At 40.0% G+C, this 25,689-nt stretch overlaps 1 protein-coding gene across 1 annotated transcript in view; it reads right to left on the reverse strand.

The window, feature by feature from the left end:
• Positions 1–23,226, reverse strand: part of HOMER1 (homer scaffold protein 1) — a 157,566-nt gene extending 134,340 nt beyond the window's left edge. The window contains exon 1 of the mRNA XM_058275367.2: positions 21,370–23,226. Coding sequence (XP_058131350.1) covers positions 21,370–21,374 — 5 coding nt within the window. The 5' untranslated portion in view covers positions 21,375–23,226. The remainder of the gene's footprint in view (positions 1–21,369) is intronic.
• Positions 23,227–25,689: the final 2,463 nt, after the last annotated feature.

Consider the following 25,689-nt stretch of genomic DNA (forward strand, 5'->3'; position numbering starts at 1 on the left):
ACGTGATAACATGGATGAACCTTGAGAATCTTATGTTAAGTGAAGCAACCCAGGCATTGAAGGACAAATACTATATGACCTCAATGATATGAAATAAGTTAACTGCCTCAGAGAGCTAGAGTCTGGAAAAGTGGCTTACTGGAAATCGGGGGGTGGAGGAAGGATGTGAGTTAATGTCTGTAGGGGTGGAATCTGTGATGAGCTGGGGGTAAGTATGAGCACAAAGAAGGGACAAAATGGGGGCAAGGGGTTACCTTCGGGTGGGGTTTTCTGGGTTTGAGGGGGGCTGGGGATGGGAAGAGGGGTAATATGGTCCAAGAAATAGGTGGGAGGGAGGGGCAACATACAAACATGGGAGAGTGCCAGAAGTTCATTGAGAACTAAATGTTGAGTAAAACGTATCAAAGTATAAATAGGAGGGTCACCTGGTTAGGATGCTCAGGGGGTATGGTCTGATGCGGGACGGACTCCGGAGGGAATAGCTGAAGGCTCATTTTGCCAAGGTGGGTTCTACCATTGGGTGGGGTGGACCCATATCCTGGGGAAGACTAATGCCGTCGAATAGAGAGAACTGTATCTCTCGTGAGAAAGGACGGCTCCCAGGGCATTAGATTGGCAGGCGTTGTGGGCCCTAAGGGGAGGGGAAAATGGACGTGCAATGGATAGAACAAAGGTAAATAAGGGGGCAAAAGAGGAGTTATGTGAGAGTACGCGAGGATGAATATAAAACAGCTAATATTACACCAAAAACATATAGGGGACGGCAGACTAATAATGAAAACCATAAGACAAAACATAGGATAACTAAAAAATTTAGAAAACTGTACAACCTAAAGTATGGACCACATAGTAAGCACAAATGTTACCTTGTTTGAAAACTATAGTTTCGGAATCTGTACATCAGTTTCAGGAAATATGATATGAATAAGTTAAAAGATTATTGCTGTGGAAGGGAAAAGGTTTTATGGTGGATCTGGGGAAATACTGTATATTGTATATATGAATTTTGGTGATCTAAGACTCTTCTGAAGCTGACATTATGTTGGGATTCACTTTACGGGAAGTTTTGGATCACAGAGTGGTTCAACAATGGCAGCGGAGGAATACTGATATGGGATGTTATTGACAGGATATATATGGTTGACAGGGAGTTATACAGGGCATATGCCCAGGGTATATGGTAATGTCTATATATACTCATAGTGGAAACAATTAAAAACAACAGCTGGGGGGGTACTGGGCTCCTGGCCGGGGGGTCACTGTTGTGGGCCCTGGGAGAGCAGCGGCAATCCTCCAGGTGCAACGGCAAGAACCAGGAAGGAAGGAGGGCCCAACAGTGGGCTCGTGATACTAATGGCTACACTTTTGAGCCTATGCACCTGCAATAAGAACAAGGCCTAGAGTAGCATTGTGCCTGGGGGTTTCCTCCTGACAGCCTTCATGTTACTCAAATGTGGCCACTCTCACAGCCAAACTCAGTGTGTAGATGTGATGCATTCCCCCCAGCGTGGGACACGACACCCGGGGATGAGCCTCCCTGGCACCGAGGGATCACTACCACATACCAGCTGAAGAAACAACTAGAAAATGACCTTGAATTAAAGATTCAATGCGGAACAGCAGAATATACCTGTCTACATATAATAACATGACTTCGGGAAGCGGTTTGACCTAATGTAAGGGGGAAATGGAAAGGAGAAATGAGATTATAAGGCTGTGAGTCTCTAAAAAAGAGTCTGGAGGTTGTCAGAAGGAATACCCCTATGTACAACTGAACAGAGTCTAAGAGACAGATAAGGTAGATACAACCCCAGGTATTGGTTTTTTTGAGGGATAAAGAGACCCACGGGTTCTATGGTCATGGCAGAAGGGGTTCACTGCCATGACAGATGGCTCTTCTTTGGAGCTGGTGTTTCTGCGTGATGGAAATGGACTCAGAGGGGATCTCTTTTCACAAGACTTGCATGCTACTTTATTGGAATTGTAGTTGGTGCTGAGTTTAAGATATATGTAGGGGATTTGAATCTCTGGACTGATAATATGACACCCAGGCCCAGAGCCTCAACAGACTTCAGCTCCTACACTTTGACTTATTGGACTTACTCCACTCAGCTAACATGGAGTTGAAGAAGGTCAACCACCACAACATGGAGCCTAGAGTGTCTACAACTAGAAGCGGGAAGAGTGCATCCAGTACCCATGTGGAATCTAAGCCCTCACTTGACATAGGTGTGCAATGGACACAACCAATCCAATGTCCACAGAGGAAATGTGAAATGGGTGTGGGAACAGTAGCCATGGGGGCTGCTGGGTGTGGGGAACAGGAGGAAGAGATGAGATGTGGAGGCGTTTTCGGGACGTGGAGTTGTCCTGGATAGTGCTTCACGGACAATTACGGGACACTGTAGATCCCCCCAGGGCCCACTGGATGGAACGTGAGAGAGTCTGGGCTATGAGGTGGACCATTGACTATGGGGTGCAGTGATGCTCAGAGATGAACTTACCAGGCGCAATGGATGTATCACGATGATGGGAGAGAGTGTTGCTGTGGGGGGAGTGGGGGGCAGGGGCGGTGGGGTTGAATGGGATCTCATATATTTTTTTTAATGTAATTAAAAAATAATAATAATAAATAAATATTAAAAAAAAAAAAAAAAAAGAAGGGGAGTTAAACTAAGTTGTATCCAAAGGGGAGAAGACAAAAGGTTTTAAAGAGAACCAGAAGCTCAGTTTCTCCAATTTCTAGGACTCTAGGAGTATTAAGATGTCTTTAAGTGAGAAGCGGATGTGGCTCAAGTGATTGAGCTTCTGCCTATCATACGGGAGGACCTGGCTTCGATCCCTGGGACCTCCTGGTGTAAAAGAAGACAAGAAACCAGTGCCTGCACAAGTGCCCACATGGTGAGCCAGTGCCCCTCACAAGTGAGTCACGCAGCAAGATGATGATGCATCAAAAGAGAGACAAGGGGAGAATCAAGGTGAAACAAGGCAGAAACCAGGAACTGAGGTGGCATAATTAACAGGGCAACTCTGTCCCCATCAGAGGTCTCCTGGATCCAATGCCCGTGAATCGTACGTAGAGGAGAGAAAATGAGAAGAGAAGACAACACAGACAGCAAAAACAGCAGGGTGGGAGGAGGGGAAGGGGGGAAATAAATGAATTATTTTTTTAAAAAGATGTCATTAAGCAATTTGAATAGAACTCTCTTGGGAATTTTTACTTGTTAATTTAATATTACCGTCTGGAAATAGGGAAATATACAATAAACAACAGACACAAGCCACAGAAACACAGAAGTACAGAAGTAGACCTCAACCTCAACACGGCAGGAGTTCAAAGACCTGGGAGGGTGGAGCCAGGTGAGCCAGGAGATGCCCCAGACAGGCTGGATCACAAGGGATTCCTGCAGGTTCCTTGCTCCTCTCTGAGGCTCAGAAGAAACAACATGATTCCAGAGATGTTTAATTCCCCAAAATGTTGTTAATTAAATAAAAAAGAGAGTAGTTTCTCCTAAAAAAAAATAAAAATAAAAAAAAATAAAATACTGCTAGTTACGGACTCCTTTCCCAGGGCCTAGAAAGACTCCGTTAAGTAGTTCCATCTTGAAAACAAAATTAAAAGAATTTCCTGAACTCTAGAGCTTGTTGAAGCTACCCCTCTATTTCAAAAAGCTTGGCCTTTAAGAAGTCTATTTCTTCATTATCCTACATCAACACTCTAACCTAGTGCAATTTGGCTTCCTTCCCAGGCTATTCAAAATTCTTAAGGAAAGGCCATTAACAGCCAACTTCTTATCAAATCTAATAGATACTTTTTGCTTCATTTGATGTTTCTGTTACATTTGATCCTATTCCCTTCTTTCTTGAAACTCACTCCCCTTCTTTGCTTTTGGGATGCCCTTCTCTCATGGTTAGCCTAACAGCTCTCTCAGCTCCATTGCTAGCCCCTTAAATGACGATTCCCCAGAGATGCCTGATCTGTTCTCTTCTATAAATACCCTGAATGAATTCATCCACACACACAGCTTCAACAAAGACTTAATATTCTAATGATTTTCAAAACTCTATCCCCAGCCCAGTTCTCTCTTCCAAATACCAGACCTGTGTATCCAACTATAGGACATTCCTACTTAGATGGCTACAAATATATCAACTTTACTCAATCTGCCATCTCATCAACCCCCTCCCTCCCCTGCAAACTTGTTTCTCTCCTTCTGGTTGCCTAACAACTAATGGCTGATCAAGCTGAAAACTTATTTCTCTCTTTCCCTCTATATCAAGGGTTCTTAAATTTTTTTGTTCCATAGACCCCTTTACCAGTTAGGTGAAAAGCATGGATCACTTTTCAGAAAGTAGCAGTAGATAGTTTTATGACACTCAACATCAGCTTGTTTTTAAATTAAATTTTAGGACTATTCAAAATTACATTTTACAACTTTCCCATAATTTCAATACCTGATAACCTAACACAGTTCATCATCTGTTCAAATGGTCATTTTGGCAAACACTTAGACATTCAAGCTATCCCATGGCATTATAAAACCACCTCCCCCATCCTTATCAACCCTTTTCCAGGCAGTAATCCAATGCACTCAGAAGATGCTACATTAAAAAAAAAAAAATCATACTAAGTCCACACTATACTCGGTATTATTTAATAAATACACCACGCCCACACCAACATGTCCCCGTAAGAATGTTTTTTGAATTTTCAATTCAAGCTCATGGACCCCCTGAAATCTTTCTATGGACCCCTTGGGGGCCCATGGACCCCTGGTTAAGAACCCCTGCTCTATCTCTATATAATTCATTGTCAAGTCCTATTGATTTTTCAGAGTCAGGCTAGAAAAGAGACCGAAGGAAGGGGAAGGACAGGTGCTGTGGGAAGGAACTAGGGCAAAAAGATAAAACAGTTCTATGGGAAACTCCTGCTCATGGTTGCCCTTCTGTGGATGACAGCCGAAAGACCCGCCAACAAAGGAGGAGTCGGGTGCCTGAAGACAACAGATAATGAGAGGTCCATTTATAACCGGCCATAGCATGTTTGCAGAACCCCTCTCCTCACCCCCACTCAAGACAGGCAGACCCTCAAAACCAAAGAGAATGTTGTTTCCAATCCTTTTGCATACTTAGAACCAATAAGAATGTTGCAGCTCATAAGTCTTCATTTACATGGAGGAAGAAAGAGGGGGAGGGGAACCAGCATTAATAAGGCCACATCCCCAGTCCCAGCATGCCTCCTTCTTGAGCACACCTGCACTCCCATCTTGAGTGTGTACTTTCACTTCACATTAAACTCTTTACTTGCTTGCTTAAACTGTGGTGCAGCCTTGAATTCCTTCTCACGATGTGCCCAAGGACCTGGAAGCCCACACGACAATACTTTTACTTAAATCTCTTTTGAGTCCAGCCCCTATTCTACTCTTACTTAATTCAAGCCATGATTCTTGATTAAACTGTTGCCAATTAACCTATTATGCAATTAAATGTCTCAAAGACCCCCAACCATCTCTCTCTCTCATACATACACACACACACATCTCCCCCAAGACCAATACATCTTCCATACTGCAGCCTGCATAGTTAATCTGAAACACAAGCATGGTAATATAACTATCAGCTTAAAATGGCTGCATTGCTCACCTTAAACAAAGGGCCTCTAAAGTAGGTACAGGAAGAAGTTATTTTTCTCCTCTTTCATTTATAATTTTGTACATACATTTTATAATGTATGTGTACAGTAAGACTTATAATTTATAAATATACACATTTGAAAGACTATGCTCAAGAATCTTTTATTGATATGGGTGCCACTTCAAAAATATGTGAAGACCACTAATCTTAAGGAAAAGTACAAACCTCTTAACATGACACACAGTCAAGACCTAGCCCCTGACTACCTTTCTAATCTCATCTCCCTTTACACAATATCCACATTGCTGAAACCACCTTCACCTTCTACCTAGCATGCTTTACTTCTGAGGTTTGAAACTAAACATTTGGCCTGAAACTAAACACCGCCTCATGCATCTCTTCCATCCCTCTCCCCACATCTGGTCAACTCTTGCTTGTCCTTTAAGGATCAAAACAAACAGAACTCATGAAGCTTTTGCTGACCCTCCAAGGCTGAGGCGGGACTTCCTTCTCTGTGCTCCCAATCACAATGTCCATCTCTATTACAGCACTTAAATCACAGTTTTACAATTTCTTACACGTCTCTTTAATGTCTTGTCTGGTCATCTTTGTATTGCCAGCACCTAGCATGACTCATGATACAAATTAAGTGCTTAATGTTTGTTACAAGTGCTCAAGAGGCATAGGGTTGCAAGATAAACTGCAGTAACACCTTAGTTACCTGGCATAGTTGAGAAAGTAGAGCTCTGTTTTGCTGAGGTTTGGGCTGATGATCAATTTTAAGTCTTAAATTTAAAGACATGTTTACATCATGCATTGAGTTTTTGTGTGCTGGCTACAAGGGGAAGATTTTTAGAAAACCAAAACTTTTATCACCCACCAAACTCGAATCAATTAACCATCAACATGTTAACACATTCTGAAAGATGCCTTATATATAAATTCAAAAGTAAAGGCTCAGTGATTCTGTCAAACACCGCAAATTAATCATATACATTTATATTCTCTTTTTGAAGTTCCACTAAAATAAAAGTGGAAGGGAAAAGAAAGTATAAATTCATAACACAAAAGAATAGTAATAACAGCAGAGCAAAAGTGATTTTGATAAACTTTTGAAAGATGGAAATAAAATAGAAGGCATAGTACCTGACTTGGCCAAAACAAGAAAATCGTAACCGAAGTGCCTGCAAAGGAGAAACTTGTAAGCTGTTAGAGGTAAAGCAACCATAAGGATTTAGAGGTAAAGTGGCTGCAGAGGGGGGTGGGAGGAGTAAGACTGAAATTGAAGATTCTGATTGGAAGTTTGAATAGCAGAGCAATTAGATACCCCTTCCCAACCCCTTTTTAACAGTCAAGCAACTACCTTTCACAACAGCAGAAGATAGGGGTGGGGCCTAAAATAGGGGCATTACCAAAAATGTTGCAAACTAACCATGTCCTCTCAAAAACCTTCTTCATGGTTCTCAGATTAAATCAAGTAATTTGCCTTGTAGGTCCATAATGGAAAAATATGCTTACATTGCTCCCAGAATGCCAAGAGGTATTCAGATCTGAAGGTTCTTCCCTAAAGAAACTGAACAGTCTTAAAAAAAGGACCCACAGTTTCCAAGAACAGACCTCCACATATCCACAGCTGGGTTCCACCCAAGGAAAAGGCCAGTTTACCACCTGTGGTGGACTGGATTATGCACATGTTTGGACATATTCTTGGTGTTGGTCCACATTCTGGTAGTGTGGTGTCTTCAAGATGTTACTCCAAGACTTTGAATCAGGTTGGGCTTTAATCTAGATTACTAGAGTCCTTTATAAATAGAGTGAAATTCAGAGAGAAGCCATGGGGAGCAACCAGAAGCTGTAAGCAAATGCAACCCAGTAGAGAACAGAAAAGATACATTGCACTGCCATGTGAGGGAAAAGCCAAGGAACCCCAAAGATTGCTGGCTAGCAGAAAAAAACAGCCCCCAGAGGAAGCAAGCTTGTAGTATCTGAAACCATGAGCCAATAAATTCCCGTTGTTAAACCAACCCATTGTATGGTATTTATTTTAGCAGCAGAAAACTAAAACACTACCTGAACATCTCAACATGAAGCCCACCAGTGACAGGCGTCCCTGATTCACAAACAGCTTCTAATCAGCTTTTTAGTATCTCCCTCAAATGTACACAGCAGAGGATCACCAATATTCCAGGAAAGTCCCCAACATGAAAGAAGAAACTAAAACAAATAGGAAAAAGACACACATAAGAAAGACAATTTAGAGGACAGAAAACAAAACTTCAAAACACTATAAATGATTTCAAATAAATAAGATATTACATTGGTAAAATAGCAACAGAAGTCTATTTTGCTTTTAAAAGGAAAACAATAAGAGAGCACCTGGAAAATAAAAATTAGGTGGAAATACAAAATCCAAAGAAGAATTAGAAGTAGTCAAGGAAATTTTCTTAGAACACAGAATAAGAAGAAAAAATGGTAGACAAGATAAAAAGGAGGTCTACCATCCAACTACTAGGCAGTTCAGAAAGAGAAAAAACAGGAAAATATTCATAAAAATAAAAGAAAATCCTCCAGACTTAAGGAAGTGAGTTGCCAGATTGAAAGGATACACCAATGACTAGAAGAATGTTTAAAATGATTAAAAAATTTAAAAAAAACTAAAAACAAACATACAAACAAAACCACACCAATGCTTATCATTGTGAAGTTTTCAAAAAGCAAGAGGGGAAAGAAAACCCTAAAACATTCCAGAATGGGGAAGAAGTCAGACACAAAGAACAGGAATCAGAAACAAGCAAACTTGAACAGCAATGCTGGAAGAGAGGAGATCAGTACCTTCATAATTCTGACGGGAAATTATTTCCTACCCAATTAGCTACACTCAAGAGGGAGGTAAGGAAAATTTTCACATATGCAATGTCTCAAAAAATTTATCTCCTACCTAGCCATTTTCAGGAAACTACAAGAAAATTACTTTAGTAAAACACAAGGTGTTAACCAAGAAAAAAGAAAAAACATAGTGTCCAGGAAATGGGAGACACAACTGAAAAAAAAAAAAAAACTTAAGGGAAGGTCTAATATGACAACTACACAGTAAGTCTAGAGAATAACCCACCTAGAGAAGAGCAGGTGTATAGAGAGCTCTAGATTTTTTAAGCTTTTCTTTTTTTTTTTTTTTTTAATGGAATGATCCATTCGTAGCAGAGCATTTGGAAAATATCCACAGGTATGTAATGTGCTGTGGTAGGCAGAATTCTAAGATAGCCTCCAAGATTTCCACCCTGGTGGATACTTCCTGTATAATACTCTCCCTTTAAGCATCGGTTGAATAACTGTGAATATGATGGGATATCACAGGGGTGATTAGATCATTTATCAGTTGGCTCTGAGTTAATCAAAAGGGAAATTATTCTGGTTGGGTCTGACCTATTCAGATGAGCCCTTTAAAGAAGGTAAAGCATCAAACAGCTTCTCCTGCTGGCCTTGTAGACACAACCACTATGAGTTCTACAGCTACACCGAAATGAACTCTGCTAACAACCACATGAGCTTGGAAGATGCCCCCAGCCACAAATGTCTGAGGCTCCAACACTGACTGCCACCTTGATTGCAGCCCCGTGAGACCCTGAGCAGAGGATCCAACAAACCATGCATGGACTCCTAAACACAGAAATTGAGAGACAACAAATGGTTGCTGTTTTAAGGCATTAAAATTATGGTAATTCTCACACAGCAATAAAAGTTAATTATTAGGGCATGTGGACAAACTTAAGGATATCTAAGCAGAAGAAAGAATTTCCTCCAAAAACAGAAAACTTCAGAAGTTAAAGCAATGTCAGGTAGCTTTTAAAAAAATAATACATTTAAAAAGCAGAAGTCTCAATAAGAAATAGGCATAACTGGTAAGTGTTAATAAAAGTAATCAGGTTTAAAGAGCTAGAGATCAGTTTCAAGTTGTCCTGGATCTTTCAGCTAATAAACAATAGAAACAAGGATCAATCAGGTTTTTTCCCTCAGTTCAAAATTACAGTTTTTGTACCTTGAAAGCAGAGAGAAAATAAAGTATCAGGAGTCATGCTGAATAGGTACAAGTTTTTCACATTTGTAAGCTTCATTTATCAAATGCAGTGACACTCAAAGTAAGGTCCCTGGACCAGCAAGATCAGCATCACTTAGGAATGTTAGAACAGCAAATTCATGGGCTCCTTCCAGGGCCTTCTGAATCTAAAACTCTGGGAGTAGAGTCCAGTAATCTGTAATTTTTAAATAAATCCACTAGGTAATTCTGATGCAGGTCCAAAATTGAGAACCACTGATCTAATGTTAATTTCTGCCACTGTCCTGGTATGTTCTAATCTGCTCTCTTCAGCCAAAGGTTAAAAGCATTCCCAAATTTCCTATGTCTAACCTAGAGTATTATAATAGCTGGCACTCAAAAATAGGAGATTAAAAAAAAAGTTTGAATAAATAAGAGACAAGGCTATATGTGTTTTTCTGGTGAGAGGGTTTTAAAAAATGTTAGATATGAATACCCGTAAGCACGTTCTCTTAACTTTTCCACAGTCCCATCCAATACCTAAGGTCTCTTATGTTCACACGATTTTTGTTCAGCTAATGACAGCATCAGAGTTTGTGACCCCTGGGAAGTTTTTCAGAAAAAGTAATAATTTTGAATGGATTCGATATATTCTAACCTCTTACAAATGAGGGAATCAAATGGCTTACAGCTATCTCAGGATAATTTAGAAAATTGTGGGTCCCCATTCCAGCATTAAGCCCCAGGAAAAGTATTACAAAATAACATCTCCAACTCTCTTTTTCTGGTGTGAAGTCTTCACAGAGGTAGATCCTGCCTGCCTAAGTATTCTAGTGGCCCATGTGCCCAAAAAGTGCTAAGAAAATTAAGAGGCCTTTGACTAGTGGAATTTAATATCAATTTCAGGAAATCTACAATGCATTTAACATCAAATCATTTATAAGAAGGACTTCAGGGAAACGGACTTTGGCCCAGTAGTTAGGGTGTCCGTCTACCACATGGGAGGTCCGCAGTTCAAATCCCGGGCCTCCGTGACCCGTGTGGAGCTGGCCCATGCGCAGTGCTGATGCGCGCAAGGAGTGCCGCGCCACAGCAGGGGTGTCCCCCGCGTAGGGAAGCCCCACGAGCAAGGAGTGCACCCGTAAGGAGAGCCGCCCAGCGCGAAAGAAAGTGCAGCCTGCCGAGGAATGGCGCAGCCCACACTTCCCCTGCCGCTGACGACGACAACAGAAGCGGACAAAGAAACAAGGCGCAGCAAAAAGACAGAGAAAACAGACAACCGGGGGAGGGAAGGGGAATTAAATTTAAAAAAAAAAAAAAAATCTTTTTTTTTTTAAAAAAAAGGACTTCAATGTATTCAAAATACAAGGCATTATCTAGAGATTTAATTATGCTAAAACTAAAATGTAGTTTCTTTTCAATATCATCTAGAAGGAAAACAAGATACATATAGGCAATAAACTTACCACTAAGATACTAGGCTTGCACTTAATTTGAAGGTTTTTTAAAAAAGAAAGAACTACGAGGAGTTAGAACTCTCTCTTCCAATGAATCCCTATGTATCTCAGCATTCATTTACCATGCCCTGAATTAAAGATAAGAGTCCTAAGGAGCCTGAGGACCTAGCACATGCTCCACCATTTCACAGTTGCACATAAATCACATTTTCCCACTGAGCTCTAAAGTTCTTATTTGTAAAAAGTGGGACTTAGTACTAATACTTTGATAACTGACAAGAGATATACTACTTAAACAAGAAACAATTTTTTGCTAATTCTCTTTAGAGTTACCTAATTTAGCCAATTTTGAAAAGAATAATGAAATAAAATTTAAGAAAAGCAAGCTAAAACTGATAAAAACACCTAAGTATTTATATGTAGGAACAGCAATAGATTCTGAAAACATTATACTGTAGGTATTGAAATATATTTTTAAATATTCCTTTCCGTTAAAACCCAAGAGAAACTCTAAAACTTAATATATTTATTACAGAGAAATTAAAAGATTCAGAAAGAGTCAAAGAACAAAATTTCACAATCTTACCTCCTAGAAATAAACATGGTAGCACTTTAATGAACTTCTTTCAAATCTTTTTTAGGCATACACAGAATGTATTTTATATAGTTGAGGTCACAGATTATATTCAATTATGTATCCAGACTTCTAATTGGCCACTGCACCATCCTACCATATGAAGAGGCTATAATTTAACTACCCATCGATCATATACTGAACACTCAGAATATGCCACAAAAACAAAATTAAATAGCAATATTGTCATTAATGTCTTAGTTCCCCCATAATTGCATAGACAAAGCAACAAATACAATTTAACATTAATAAAATATAAATGAAAGCAACAAAGAAAACAGACAACTAGAATTCCATGGATTACCAGTTAAGAAAAAAGGAGACTCCAACATCTAGAATGATTTTTCAAAAAATCAACAAAACTCTAAGAAAAATGAATTTAAGGGTTACTTGGGAACCTTCCCATTCAGCGTAATGTACACAGCTCTCTCTGGCAATACCGAGTAAACAAGAGTACGTGGAATCCTCATTCTGTAAACATCTTGGGAGCTGGCAGGGTGATTAAGCAAAGCACATGAATTTTAATGCTTAAAGCTGTATGACAGAGATTCATAAAACAGAGCAAGATAGAAAACGATACTGTATTATAAAAGAATAAACAAAAAGAAAACACAAAGGTAAAGAAACAGGCTAAGCTCACTTAAATATTACAGCAGGATCAAAATTAATAATTGCCCTGTATAAGTTTAGGAATATAGACTTACCTTTCCTTACCTTCCACAAAGGAAGACTGACATGATAGAAATATTCTAATATGAGGATTTTAGCTCTTTGATAGTCAAATCCACTTATGATAGTTTCCTAGAATTGTTATTATGAGCCTATTGAGAGAAACTAAAAGTAACTAGGGGAGAAAATTCTGACTCACAAAAAAGCCTTATTCAGAATAACCCTCTTAAAGTTCTTACTACCATTAAATGAAACAGAAGGAAGGCAATAATTGCTTAAGCCTGAGAACCATAATTTACCTAGACAAATATTTAGAAAATTGCACCCCCAACTAAACGCCCAATTGCTAGGAATCATGATTTTCTGTATGCTGAAACTGGGTTCTGATTCCCCCAATCCTTCCAACTTATATAGTACATGCATGCTGTAGCATGAACTAGTTGGTTACGAAATACCATTTATAGTACCCGTAAAGATGCTTCTGAGCTATGGCTCTCATTACTTTTCTATGAAGACTCTCCAACTAAAGACAGTGACAAATTAGAAATAAGCCTTTCTTTGGGGAGGGGAAGGGGGAGTCAAGGACATTGTCTTCTAGAGCCTTCTGAACTCTGAGGAGTGTGAGCACATGGATCTAGACGTGCCAATAGACAGAAGCGTAATAAACATGACTTAAAATGACCTTATAAAGTAATGAAAGCTGCGTTGATATCACTGGTATCTCAGGACAGGTTTTTTTTTTTTTTTCCAATTTCTATCTAATCCTAGTTTGGTAGTCTTACAAAAAGCCCTCAGTTCTTAAAACAACTTAGCCACCCTACCTCCAGGACTTGGTGCCAGCACTTTTCAAGGATAACATGGAAATGACTCATGTTTTATAGAAGAACATTAAAATAAAATGCCAATAAAGCAGAGCTAAGAAAAGAAAGAGAGCGAGAGAGAGAGGGAGAGAGAGAGAGAGAGAGAGGGAGAGAGAGGGAGAGAGAGGGAGAGAAACAAAGAAAGAAAAGAAAAGAAAGAAAGTCCATATTAGGTGTTAGAAGACTATGATTTTTCAAAACCTAAAGAAAGGGCAGAAGTAAACTATGAAGATAAAATACTGATTAGATTCCTAATTTTAAATAAACAATTTTAGTTTCAATACCAGTTAAAAAAACAAAAACAATGACTTTCTGCCTTCCTCCATAGTGTAACTTAAAAGAAAAAAAGTAGTTGGGTGTAAATGAAATTCAGCTCTTAATGAAGTAAAATGTTAGTTTTATATATTTTAAATCATTTCAGCTACACAAGCGCCATGCTGAGTTCACAATATATTACTGGGGAGAAAATCTCATGAGAAAAGATAGTTTTGTTTGTTTTTTGTTTTCAGTAAGATCACTAAATAGATTGCTGTAAAATTAAATCACACTTATAAGAGAAGTAAACAGATTTTTTTAACCTTTTAAAAATAAGATGGGAAATAAATCAAATACAAGTGGAGGAAAAGGTAAAGCATAAAAAAGTGATAAACATCAATAAATTAAACATCCTCCCTCAATAAAGTTGCTTAAAACAAGCAGCATTGAATCCCATCAGTTTCATCTGCTTTTCCTTTCTCAGACCTTTTATTAGGGAGCAAAGAAATGACTAATATGTTAAGACTTCTTGGGGATGAGGAAAGGAGAAGCAAAAGGTATGAAATGCTACAATTAAGAACAGAAGTTCATTGATAAATCTCTGTTTTAACAGAGTGATTATAGATGTCCTAATTTTTAGTATGCTGAGAAGTGTGTAGCCAAAATTAAGAATTTTTGCCTAAAATTAAGATTCTGAAAACACATGTTGAGGAACACTGCTGAATGTTTTAAATAGGTTTGATCCATTCTTGCAAGATTTCAATACTTAATCTCAATTCTCAAAGATGTACTCAAATATAAATAAATACTGCCGAGTATTACTGCCATGTGGAGATTCTTTTGAAATGAAGATATTTAATGATCCTGGAACCTTTCAATGTCTCAAAATACTTCAAAAACTTTATAGTCCTCAAAAACCCTACAATGTCCCAAATGCCTTATAATGCCCCAAGTTAACAGAAAGTCTTTTAGATATCTAGGAAAATCTCGCTCATTTCATAATGAATTTCATAACTACGGGGTCACTCTACTATACAAGCTTCCAATTATAAGGCATTACAAATATGCAACAGAACCAAGACAATGCACATTTAATCAACTAAACAGATTCTATCAAGAAATAAAATGTTTTATATCTTCATTTAGAAATTTTATCAGGAAACATTAAATATTTGGGACTCATTTTTCCTATCTTCTGTCCAGATATTTGGATTAATCCTGAATAAAACAATCCATTAACTAAAAATAAATATTTCAAGTAAACACCAGAGGTTTGGGGGGGTGGGGAGGGAGGTAATCACATGGCAATGAGAGGTTGGTCCATTTGAGATTTAATGACCTTTTCATTTGAGACATTCAGTCACTTAAAACTAAAGTGAGCCTACAAACTATGAACAAGGGCAGTTTCTTTTGTTAATCCCTTAAGTACCATGAATAACATTTCAGGTAATTATCCTAAACCAAATTTCACAATTCCCTAATCATAAAAAAGAAAATCACACTAGTCAGACAGAGCTTCCACATACTATATAGGAGGTCCAGGGTTCGATACCCAGGGCCTCCTGGCCCATGTGGCGAGCTGGCCCATGTGGAGTGCTGCCGCGTACAAGGAGTGTCACCCGCCGAAAGCTGCCCCCCCATGCAAGTAGTGGCCCCTGTGCAAGGAGTGCAGCCCCGCACAGGAGAGCAGAACACCCAGGAATGGTGGTGCCCACATGGAGAACAGATGCAGCAAGATGATGCAACAAAAAAGAGACACAGAGAAGAGACAACATGAGACGCAGTGAACTAGGGAGCTGAGGTGCAGTAAGAGAATGATCACCATCTCCCACTCTGGAAGGTCCCAGGAGGGGTTCCCAAAGTCACCTAATAAGAATACAACAGACAAAGAAGAACACACAGCAAATGGACAGAGAGAGCAGACCTCGGAGAGGGGAGAAATAAGGGGAAAAAAAGTTAAAAAATTTTTAAATTTAAAAGAAAGATTTAAATTGTAATCTCACTTTAGAATGATTAAATTAATAAAAATACTTATTGCTGTCCTGAAACAAAATTAAGAACTTTCCCTAAACACACCTTTTATGTATTTAGATTCTGAAAAGGATTTCTGTGTATGTGTAAGCATTTGCTCAAGACAGGTCTGCAAATTTGTTGTGCAAGTTTAATAATTGTATTCTAGAACCAAGAAAATAAAATTACAAATGAAACAAAAATAGATCAGTAAGGATGTTTTAAAAAAAGATTAATACCTACATAATGTGATCAAAAAAAGCATTATATACCTTGTTTTTAAGAATTACATAATCACATCCTAAAAGGCTGTTTAGAATCTCCGCCCAGAGCCCAAAATCTCAGCCCAGAGCCCAAAACGTTATGTATGGCATCCATTCTGATCCCAGCTTTAATATTTGCTTCTCCCAAAAGTTAACTTGCACAGCTTAAAGTAACTACCTTGACTAGTTTATACAGTCCTACCAATAGCTTTGCAAACTCTCAAATACTGTAATTTTTATTCTTCTCCCTTTCCCTTTAGGGAATGTTACTACTAAACACGTAAACATTCAAATAGTTTTTATTTTTATTTTTAAAAAATAAAATAGGATTTAGTGGAGTTTTTTGGAAAGATATAAAATATTTTAAGTGTAAGTTTAAATAACAATATTCCTACATCATGGGATAATAACACAACCTGCTATCCCATATACTGATCCTGTTCTCTTTCTGGCAATTAGCAGTGGGTGGCAATCCTAGCCGATAACTACCAAATTTGAAAAAGATTCTCTCTCCACCTTCTTCAATTTTTTGAAGCAGCATCAACCCCACTGAAGCAAACAGAAGTTGGGAAGTTGAGAGAAAATTTCAGAAACAAAGTTAGGGAGGTGGCAGGTTTAGAGGTGGGGCTAGGTTTAAACTTTTTCCATTACCTTTAAATTTTAAACATTGTATTAATACCAAGGGGGAAAACCATGAAAGTTCATTGCTATTATCTTCACCATTCCCAATCCCTGAAAATCCTGCCTATATCACTAGGATAGGGGAAAAAGGGGATGAAGGGATAAAGTCACAAGGATAAAAAGAAATAAGAACAAAAATGAACTAGTGAAAGTTTTCAATATATGTAATAAAGTTATAGATATGGGAAAAGAGCTTCTGGAAAGAGCAAGGGTGATCTTGCCGATGTATCATTTATTACCTTAAAAAAAAGTTCTTTCAGATAGCAGTAAGAACAGGACTCAATTATTCCAATAACTCAATATATTAAAAAATAAGCCTATTCTCAAAATAGATAACACTTGTTTTATCAGCCTTCTTATGGTTAGTATTCTCTTGATATATAATGATACATAAAAAATTAAAGTGAACCAATTTGTTGGCTTACAAGGCAAATCTTACTGATAATTCCAAGAGGCCTTTAATTACTTAATTGGGGAATTTCAAGGCACACTCACTCACTTTCCGTGCAATTTGTATGCTAGCTAGAAAGTCCTTTTCAAACTTTCAAACTCACTATTTCATGGTCCATATGAGAGTGAGCACCTCTGCTAGGAACATACACATGCCATTTCCTACATTTTTACCTCTGTACACGAAATGCCTTACCTGGAATGTCCTGCTGTCAAATCACCATCACTCCCTGCCCTCCATTCTGGAAACTTCCAAGGCCTGCCCAAAGTTCTACCTCCCTTATCCAGTCTGTATTGATCACTCCCACCTTGGTGTTTCCACAGAATACGGCATATAAAACCAATTTTTAAGTGGTTTCTTTATTTTCTCATCCTGCCCCTCCTGATCCTTCAAGTTTCTATTCAGCTTAAAACCTTTTAATGTTTCCCATAGTCAAGAGCAGTGCTTTTAAATTACCAGTTGCTACTTCTGAGTTGTTAAATCAATTTAGTGGGTCACAACCAGCATTCTTAATTAGAAATAAAACAAAATGAAATAGAATAGAAAAATACAAAGCACATCATACAAAGCAAGGGGATTCTTTCGTGAAATTCTATCACTTATACACGTGTGTACTAGGTCCTGATATAAAAAATGTGTATCTCACTAATAGGCCATTACCAAAAAAGTTTGGAATACACGCGCCTACAGGATAAACCAAATTTCATTTGGTCCATCATCCCTATCTCTTGCTAAACCCCAAGCAAGCTAAGCTTGTCATAGCAAACTTTTTTGCAGTTCCTGGTTTTAATGCTTTCAGTCGTACTGTTTCTCTACCTTAAAGGCCCTCTCAGTTGTCCAGGGGGCCTATTCCTACTCTTCTTTCAATATTTAACAATCATGGCCTCTCCACAAAGCCTTTTTCAATCCTTCTCTCAGCAGCTCACACACATACACTTTGTGCCTCTACTGTGCTCTTCGTTATGGACCCTTCGGCAGTTCACTGTACTTTTTACTTTAAGGTTGACTGTCATCTCCACTTCTAGACTATCAACTCCTTGAGGAATCTCTGCATATGCAACACTAAGCTTAGCACACACCTCAGAATAGAGGCTCAAAACTTGGTAAAATGAAAAATAAAGAATTAAGCACTTGCATCCCACTTTTCTGCTGTTAGGAACGATAAGTTGGTTGCCTGTGCAACAAAGCCCATTCATACTGCAGTGCTGAATCAGTATTTCCATATTTTTGCTACAAGCCACAGAGAGCAACACCCAGCAGCCTGCAGCAGAAAGAGGTGTTAGCTTCCTGTGGTTCAGCAATGAAGGGAATCAGTCCCAATTGCTTGGCAACACAGCAGTATTGACTTCCATGCCTCAGGAAGTTTTCTGGCAGAAGGGAGAGAGGCTGGATTTCCGAAGTTCCCACAGGCTGGTGAGAAAAATCAGAAACAGCATTAGCAGACCTTATGAGCAGGGAGAACACTCATCTTATTTGTAACTAGCTATTAATGGCAGGATTCTCTATTCCCTTGTTGATGGCATTAAGTTGCCTACATACATGAGCTAAGCAAAAACAAAAGCATGAAATAACTGGTTGAAGCTACTCTGATAGTTCCGAAATAGCTACTGACTCACTGCTTTCTTTATGAGATGTTACCATGGGGGCCATACACAATGGGAGCTCCTTACTAAGACTTTGAAGCCTTTCACAGATTTCATCTTTCATATGTGAATCCCCTAGTTTTTAAAGGGTCTGATACAACTACTTTACCAACATTTCAGCTGCCTTCACCGCAATTAAAAACAGTTCATGAGGCATTCAAGACACTTTGACAGACTCTGCCAACTGTCACTTTCAGCTGTTCTTTTCAGTTTCCACCATAGTTCAAAAACTACTATTACAGAGCCACAGATTTTTTTTTTGCCAAACTAATCAGTTTCTTTAAAATAATCTCTTTTGCTTAGCCTTTGTCTCTACATTTGCAATTAATCTAAATTAAGGCAAAGATTAAAGTCTTACTATAATGTGACATTAGTCAAAAATATATTCATAATATTTGAGACTCTTCACCCATGATATTAAATTTTTAGATACCTGTCAGAATAAAGTAATTTAGGATTGCCTGGATAAAACCTAAAGCTTAATTTTATTTTGTTTTAAATAATTTCAGGTGGCTATATTTATTCCACAAATATTTAATAGGCATAAAAACCTACAAAGAGTAGAAAATTGCATAAATCCTTCCTCTTTATGCTCTTCTAGCTCCACCTATCCTTCCTCTCTCAACAACTCAGATGTAATAAGTCACTATCAATGAGAAAGGGCTGTAAGGCCAAATACAGATTTTGAGAAAATTAATGCCATAAACACTCACTCCTTTTTCCCTTTCAGTTCACTTTTAAGATCTTATTAATAAAAGAGCAAATAAACTAGTTTATAATTTAATTATATTGAAATGTCTAAATGTGTGTGGTATGTGTGTTTATATGTGTGGGAGGCTTGTATATTTTAAATACTAGTCCCTTTATTATTTAGGTTCATCCCAAACTTCCTTGGTGAAATGGTGGGCATTCATGCAGCTTAAACGTATGGAAAACTAATATTGCTCTATGGTGCTCCTACTCCACAATCCAGAGAGAATGCAGTCCTCAAGGGGAGAAATTCCCACTTGAATTTTTTGCTCTAATACATTTTAAACAGAAGAACTGCAGATTCTCCAGAGAAGCCATGATCCAAAGGTTTTGAATAGCTGTATTCTTCAGAATCTCTCTTTTAAAATCAGTGCAATTCATCCAAAATATTTTTCAAATGCCATTATTTTCCAGTTTGCAAAAACTGCTTTAAAAAAATTGCTTAGAGAAAATCTTTCCATCTGAAAGATCTACTTCAAGAAACTAGTCATCACTAAAACAGGAGGAAAAAAAAAAAGAATTTTTACAAGTCTAAATGCTCTTAAAATTTATCTCACCTAAGTTCTTTATTTTATGGATAAGAAAACTGTCCATAGAGATTAAGTAATTTGCCTCAGATTACTAAACTACTAATAGCAACACCAGAAATAGAATAAGGTATTTTAATTGCTCTTAGCAGTACGCCAAATCAAGCAAGTTATATAGTTATATATATGTAAACTTGTCACTTAAATTTTAAAAACAATTGTCACTGAGGATAATTAATTCCTGAGGAAGGGCTCCTACATGTTTTCTAAGATGTGAAAGTTGTTCAAATTAATAAAGGTCAAATTCTAACTCCAACAAATAGTATTATCCAAGAACTTTCCTCCAAAAGTTTCAAGAAGTGTGTGTAACCCCCTAAACTGTCACTACTAAATTTCAATCTATCTTTTAAAATCTGTCCCTCAATTACATTCGATGTGTTTATTCAACCATAAAACAGGGAAAATTCTGGATGTCCTCCCTATCAGTAATCATCCACAATCTGTCACTGAAATGGATAATTCTTATATTAATGTATAATAGATTTCCAGCTTAAAATAGGAAGAGTCACTAACATTTTATCAAGTACTGTGTGAATGAACAGACTTAATGAAAGGTTGGAAAAGTCTTTTTTTTTTTTCTAGTGGGAAAAGTCACTCTTGATTGGCTTCAGGTCTGAAAGGTGTCCATCTAATAATAACACAAACACACACACATACACAAAAACTACAAAAATATTAGTAACACAAACGGAAGACCTGAACTTATTTACACAAACACACATACACAAACTACAAAAATATTTGTATCACAAACGGAAGACCTGAACTTAAAAACAAAGTGATTCAGTTCCTTCAACAAAGAGCTTTTTCCTTTTCTTGTACCTCCTGAGTGCACTGGCACTCTGGAGATCGCATCATTGAGACTTTCAGATTTCCATTTTATTGTCCCCGGTAAAACAATTCTATATATTTTACTTTTGGAATATTCAAGGGCAAAACAGAGGGCACAGTGAGGGCAAAGATTTACACTGGATCATTTTCAAGGGCTGTAATCTAACCACTCTTAACTTTGCATTACGGTTGTTCCCTTTGCGCAACTGATTATTCCCAAAGTACTACGAGAATGCAGTACTTGGCTTTTGAAAGATACCAGCAACAAAATCTCAGAAAACACGGTATTGACTACGAACTGATGCAGCAATTTGACCAGTAATGTGTAGAATGCGTTGTTTTCTTAAGTAATACTCATAAAAATATACTCAGGTTGCTAATGACTACCTGCTGTTCCTTAACTATGACCTCCCGGTGCCATTCTAAAGAATACAAACTAACTTATTAAAAGGTTAACACACCTGTAATTTTTTTTTAAAGTGTGACCTGCTTAGCAAGAGAGGTGGCAAATTTGTTTGAAAACCATAAAACACAGACAAATCACCACCAGCCCTCACTAATACACATGCATTAAACACCTACGAAGTTGTGGGAAGCACAAAAATCCTTACCCCATTTTGCCCAACGAAAACTTGCTCTGAAGTTTCTGCTCTTATATTACGGAATGACTTCCAAAGGAATTTCTCCGTCTGCTATTTCGCAGTTGCTTTCCACACCCCGAGATCCTTTTCCGGAGGTATTTCGGTGGTGCTGACAATTTAGTTAAGTTTCCTTGGGTGAAACGATTGCGCTCTCGTAAATACCAAAACGTTCAAACACACTGAGGTGGCATTTGCTTATTAGAGTTAAAATGCTTCGAGGACAAGACAGCGGTTAATTCTATTCCACAGATGGATCTACATGTAGGCAAACGCAGCATCCAGCTTCACGGAGTCCAACTAAAAAACGAACTCGCTGATCATTTCGCTCATGTCCTCCTCGACATTCAGGAATAGCCAGGTAACTCGACCTTTTCGGTGCTACTAAGGCTACGGGTTCAAATTTCTCCACACCAGGTCCCTGGGGGTGGAGCGTGAAACCCAACGCGACCTGCACTTTAAAGATCTCTACGTGAAAATAAAAATTCCCCCAGAGCAGTAATGCCACTGCTTCTCTGCGCTCACATTAGAAAAAAAATAGGGAAAAATCTCCCCGAAGTGCAAACCCGGCCTCTCGCAACGTGCACGGCACGGCACTCCACATTGGAATCTGTCTTTTTAATTTTTCCCCTCCCAAGACTAGGAGCAGAGAGGAGGTGGGGAGGAGGAAGAGAAGGCTGGGCAGGATCGATTCATTCTCCCGAGGAGAATAAACGGAGCCATTTCCAGGCTGGCAGCAGGCTGGGGGAGCAGCGCACGCCGGGGAGCAGGGGGAGGGGGCCCGATCCCACCTCCCTCAGCCCCTTCCCGCCCCCCGCCGCCGAGCACAATGGAGCCCCGCTCGCTCCCGGCCCTTCATTCGCTGCCGCCCTCTCTTCTGAGCACAGCAGGTCTGAGGCTCCCGTCCACAGAGAATGAATGAATCAGAGAGCCAAGCCCCACACTACCACAAGAACCCGGCCCCCAGCGCCCGGGAGGACGGAGCGGCGATGGCGGAGGGTGCCGAAGCGTCGATGGGCGCCTGCCCGAGCGCAGGCAGGCGGCTACTCCTGCGTCGGGGACCGGGGACTCGAAGCCGCCGGAGAGCTGGCGCTCCAGCGCCCCCACCCTGGTTCCTCTCCTCACTCTCCGCGCCGCCGCCACGCGCCGCCTCACATTCCTCGGGCCGCACCGCCGCCTCTCACACTTCCATCATCGCCCGCCTCCGCCGGCCTCGAGCTCCCGCTCGACAGAGCAGCGCTCGTCCCGGCGGCCCGAAGCCAGCCGCTGCCTCCGCCTGCGCCGGCAGTCTCGCAGAGCGGAGAGCGCCGCTTTCCCGGTCAGCGCCGCCGGCGTGAGGCGGCCGCGGCGGCAGAGCTGGCTGTGGGGGGCGGAGGAGGGGGCGGGGAGAACGGGGGCGAGAGCGGTCCCTCCCCCTGCTCGCGGGAGGGGCCGGGAGACAGCCGCCGTGGAACTGCAGCCGGACGCCGAGGGCCGGGACGCCGACCCGCCGCGAGGGCCCCGTGGGGCCCTGCGGAGACAGGGAGGAGGCGGCAGCCGCGAGAGCTGCGGGGAGGCTGGTGGTCAGGGGACGAGCTGGCCCTCTTGGGAAGCCAGACCTGCCGGGTGGCAGGTCCGTTCGTCAGTGCGTTCTTCCTTCCCCCTCCCCTAGTGGCTGGCGGCGGGTGGGCCCCGCGCTCTGCTCCTCTGCTCGCTCCTGGCCCCACTACCGGCCGCCACAGCCTCCTCTGCTCCCCACACCAGGTGCCCGCGCTGTGTCTCCATCCTCCCGCAGGAGGACCTTTAAATAGCAACGTCAGCGCGCTCCTCTCCGCACACACGTCACCCGCCGCTTACGTCACTGGAGTGCGGGGGATGATGTCACGCGGCCGGAAGAACTGCTAAATTAGGGAAGGAACAGGGGAGGAGGACTGGGTGAACTCCACTGTGCCCACCTGCTCTGGCTTCTCCTTAAAGGCCAAAGCACCGGAGACAGCGTGAGAGGAGCTCAGAGAAGGAAGCTGCGGGAGGAGGAGGTTTCCTTGCAACAAAGGTGCCAACCCAAGTGAATCATAGCAACAGTGCTGAAGTGCCAAGCTGGTGATATCCTCTCTCACTCCCATCACCCCTCTTGCAGCAGCAGTCCCGGGCTTTACATGTCCCTAATAGTAGGGAAATGTGGGAGGGAAGGCCTGATCACTAGTAGTATATATTTATTTCCAAGACTTGGAGTTTCCTAATTTCTAAAGATTTATTAAATGCAAATCTGGACGCAGTAGACTTTACCCCCACCCCACTTAGTGATTACTAAACACGAAAAAATCGAGTGGGTCCGTAAAAAAATTCTTAGAAATTTATAAATGATAGTCACTCATCATTTATAGGAATTTATCACTTATAAGTGTCACTCAGAATTATCTTCATTACATAGCATGTTCCAGTGGACCCTCTAGGTTCCAGTTTACCAATAATATGTTTATGGTTTTTAGAAATTACAAGATAAGAAAGACTACCAAGTCCTTTTTTAACAAGAGTACATTTTGATTATTTTTGTCATCTTTAGTTTTGACCATATAATACATAATTACAATATATCTAAAATATTTTTTTTCATTCCCATGTGACAAAGGTGAGTAGCCATCTGCTCACTAGCTATGTATGCGTTTGCATAAGTTTTTTTTTATTGTGGTAGCATATAAATAACAAAGTTTGCCATTTTAACAATTTTTAAATGTACAATCCAGTGGCATTAACTATATTCACATTTTTATGCAACCATCACCACATCCATTGCCAAAACTTTTTCATCATCCCAATCAGAAACTCTGTGCCCATTGTGTAATAACTCCCCATATATCTCTCCCCTGCCACTCTTCCCTGCCTCCTACTTTCTGTCTCTATCAATTTACTTATTAGCTATTTAATGTAAGTGGAATCATACAATATTTACCCTTTTGTGTCTGCTTTCTTTGACTTAGCGTAATGTTTCCTAGGTTCATCCATGTTGTAGCATGTATCAGTACTTAATTCCTTTTTATGACTGAATAATATTCCATTAAATGTATATGCCACATGTTTCTCCATTCATCTATTGATGGAAATGAAGGTGTTTCCAACTTTTGGCTATTTTGAATTATGTTGCTATGGACATTGCCATACAATTATCTGTTTTCAACTCTTTGGGGGTATATTCCTAAGGAGTGGAACTACCAAGTAAAATGTTAATTCTGGGTTTAACTTTTTAAGGAACCACCAAACTGTTTTCCACAGCAGCTGCACCATTTTACATTCCCACAAGCAAAGCACTTCTTAAAAATAATAGTCATGAATGTGAAGTGGTATCTCATTGTGGGATTTTGGTTTTTTTTGGCCTGTCATATGATCCTTTATTGAAATAATTTCCTTTGTAGTTCTTACCTAGCTAGGCATTTCTCTGCAACACTGTTACATCATCTTTGGTGTCATGAGGTCGATGGCCATCAATATTGCAGCCCAGGAGTGGATATAGTTCAAGTGGTTGAGCGCTTGCTTCTCATATATGAGGTCCCAGGTTTGATCCCCGGTATCCCCTAAAAACAAAACAGACAAACAAGTGAAATAACCAGCTTTCGTTGAGCAGATGTGACTCAGTGGTTGAGTGCCTGCTTCCCATGTGTGAGGTCCTGGGTTCATTCCCTGGTAACTCTTAAAAAAAAAAAAAAAAGATACATTCCACAGACTGAGCAGTTTCTAGAATCTCTTTCATGGTTCCAGAGAGTTCTCTGGCTAAAGATTGGTGCTACATCTATCTGGCAATGTTGACAATCTTATCAAAAGTAATATTTGCACTGAGTTTAGTGTTTTCCTGCTTCTTTCTGTATTTGAGTGGTTCCTTAAGGGCTTTGATGATCAGGACAAAGGAAAGCAGTACCACCACAATCTGGGCCTTTCTGCACTGAGTAGTTAGTTTCATTGTAATCCTTTTACCCTTCTGTCAACAGTTGCCCTGTGATATCATCACCAACCTTCTTAAAAGACAGACCCAGGGTTTGATCTGGGGTCCCACAGCAGATTTGGCACTGCCTGCACCTCACCTCAGGTACACAACTTTGATCTCATTGTGGGTCACACAGCAAAGGCAGCTTGTTGGATGAACAGGGATGCCAGACAACCAAAGAAAGTTGCACCTTAGCCTCTAAACCAAAGGTTGAAAACCTCTTTATAGTTTTGATTTGCTTTCCCTATTAACTAATTATTTTGAGTTTCTTTTCATGGCCATTTATATGTCTTCTTTGGAGAAATGTCTGTTCAAGTCCTTTGCCCATTTTTTAAACT

This window comes from Dasypus novemcinctus, chromosome 2 (assembly GCF_030445035.2).
Source record: "Dasypus novemcinctus isolate mDasNov1 chromosome 2, mDasNov1.1.hap2, whole genome shotgun sequence".
NCBI lineage: Eukaryota > Metazoa > Chordata > Mammalia > Cingulata > Dasypodidae > Dasypus > Dasypus novemcinctus.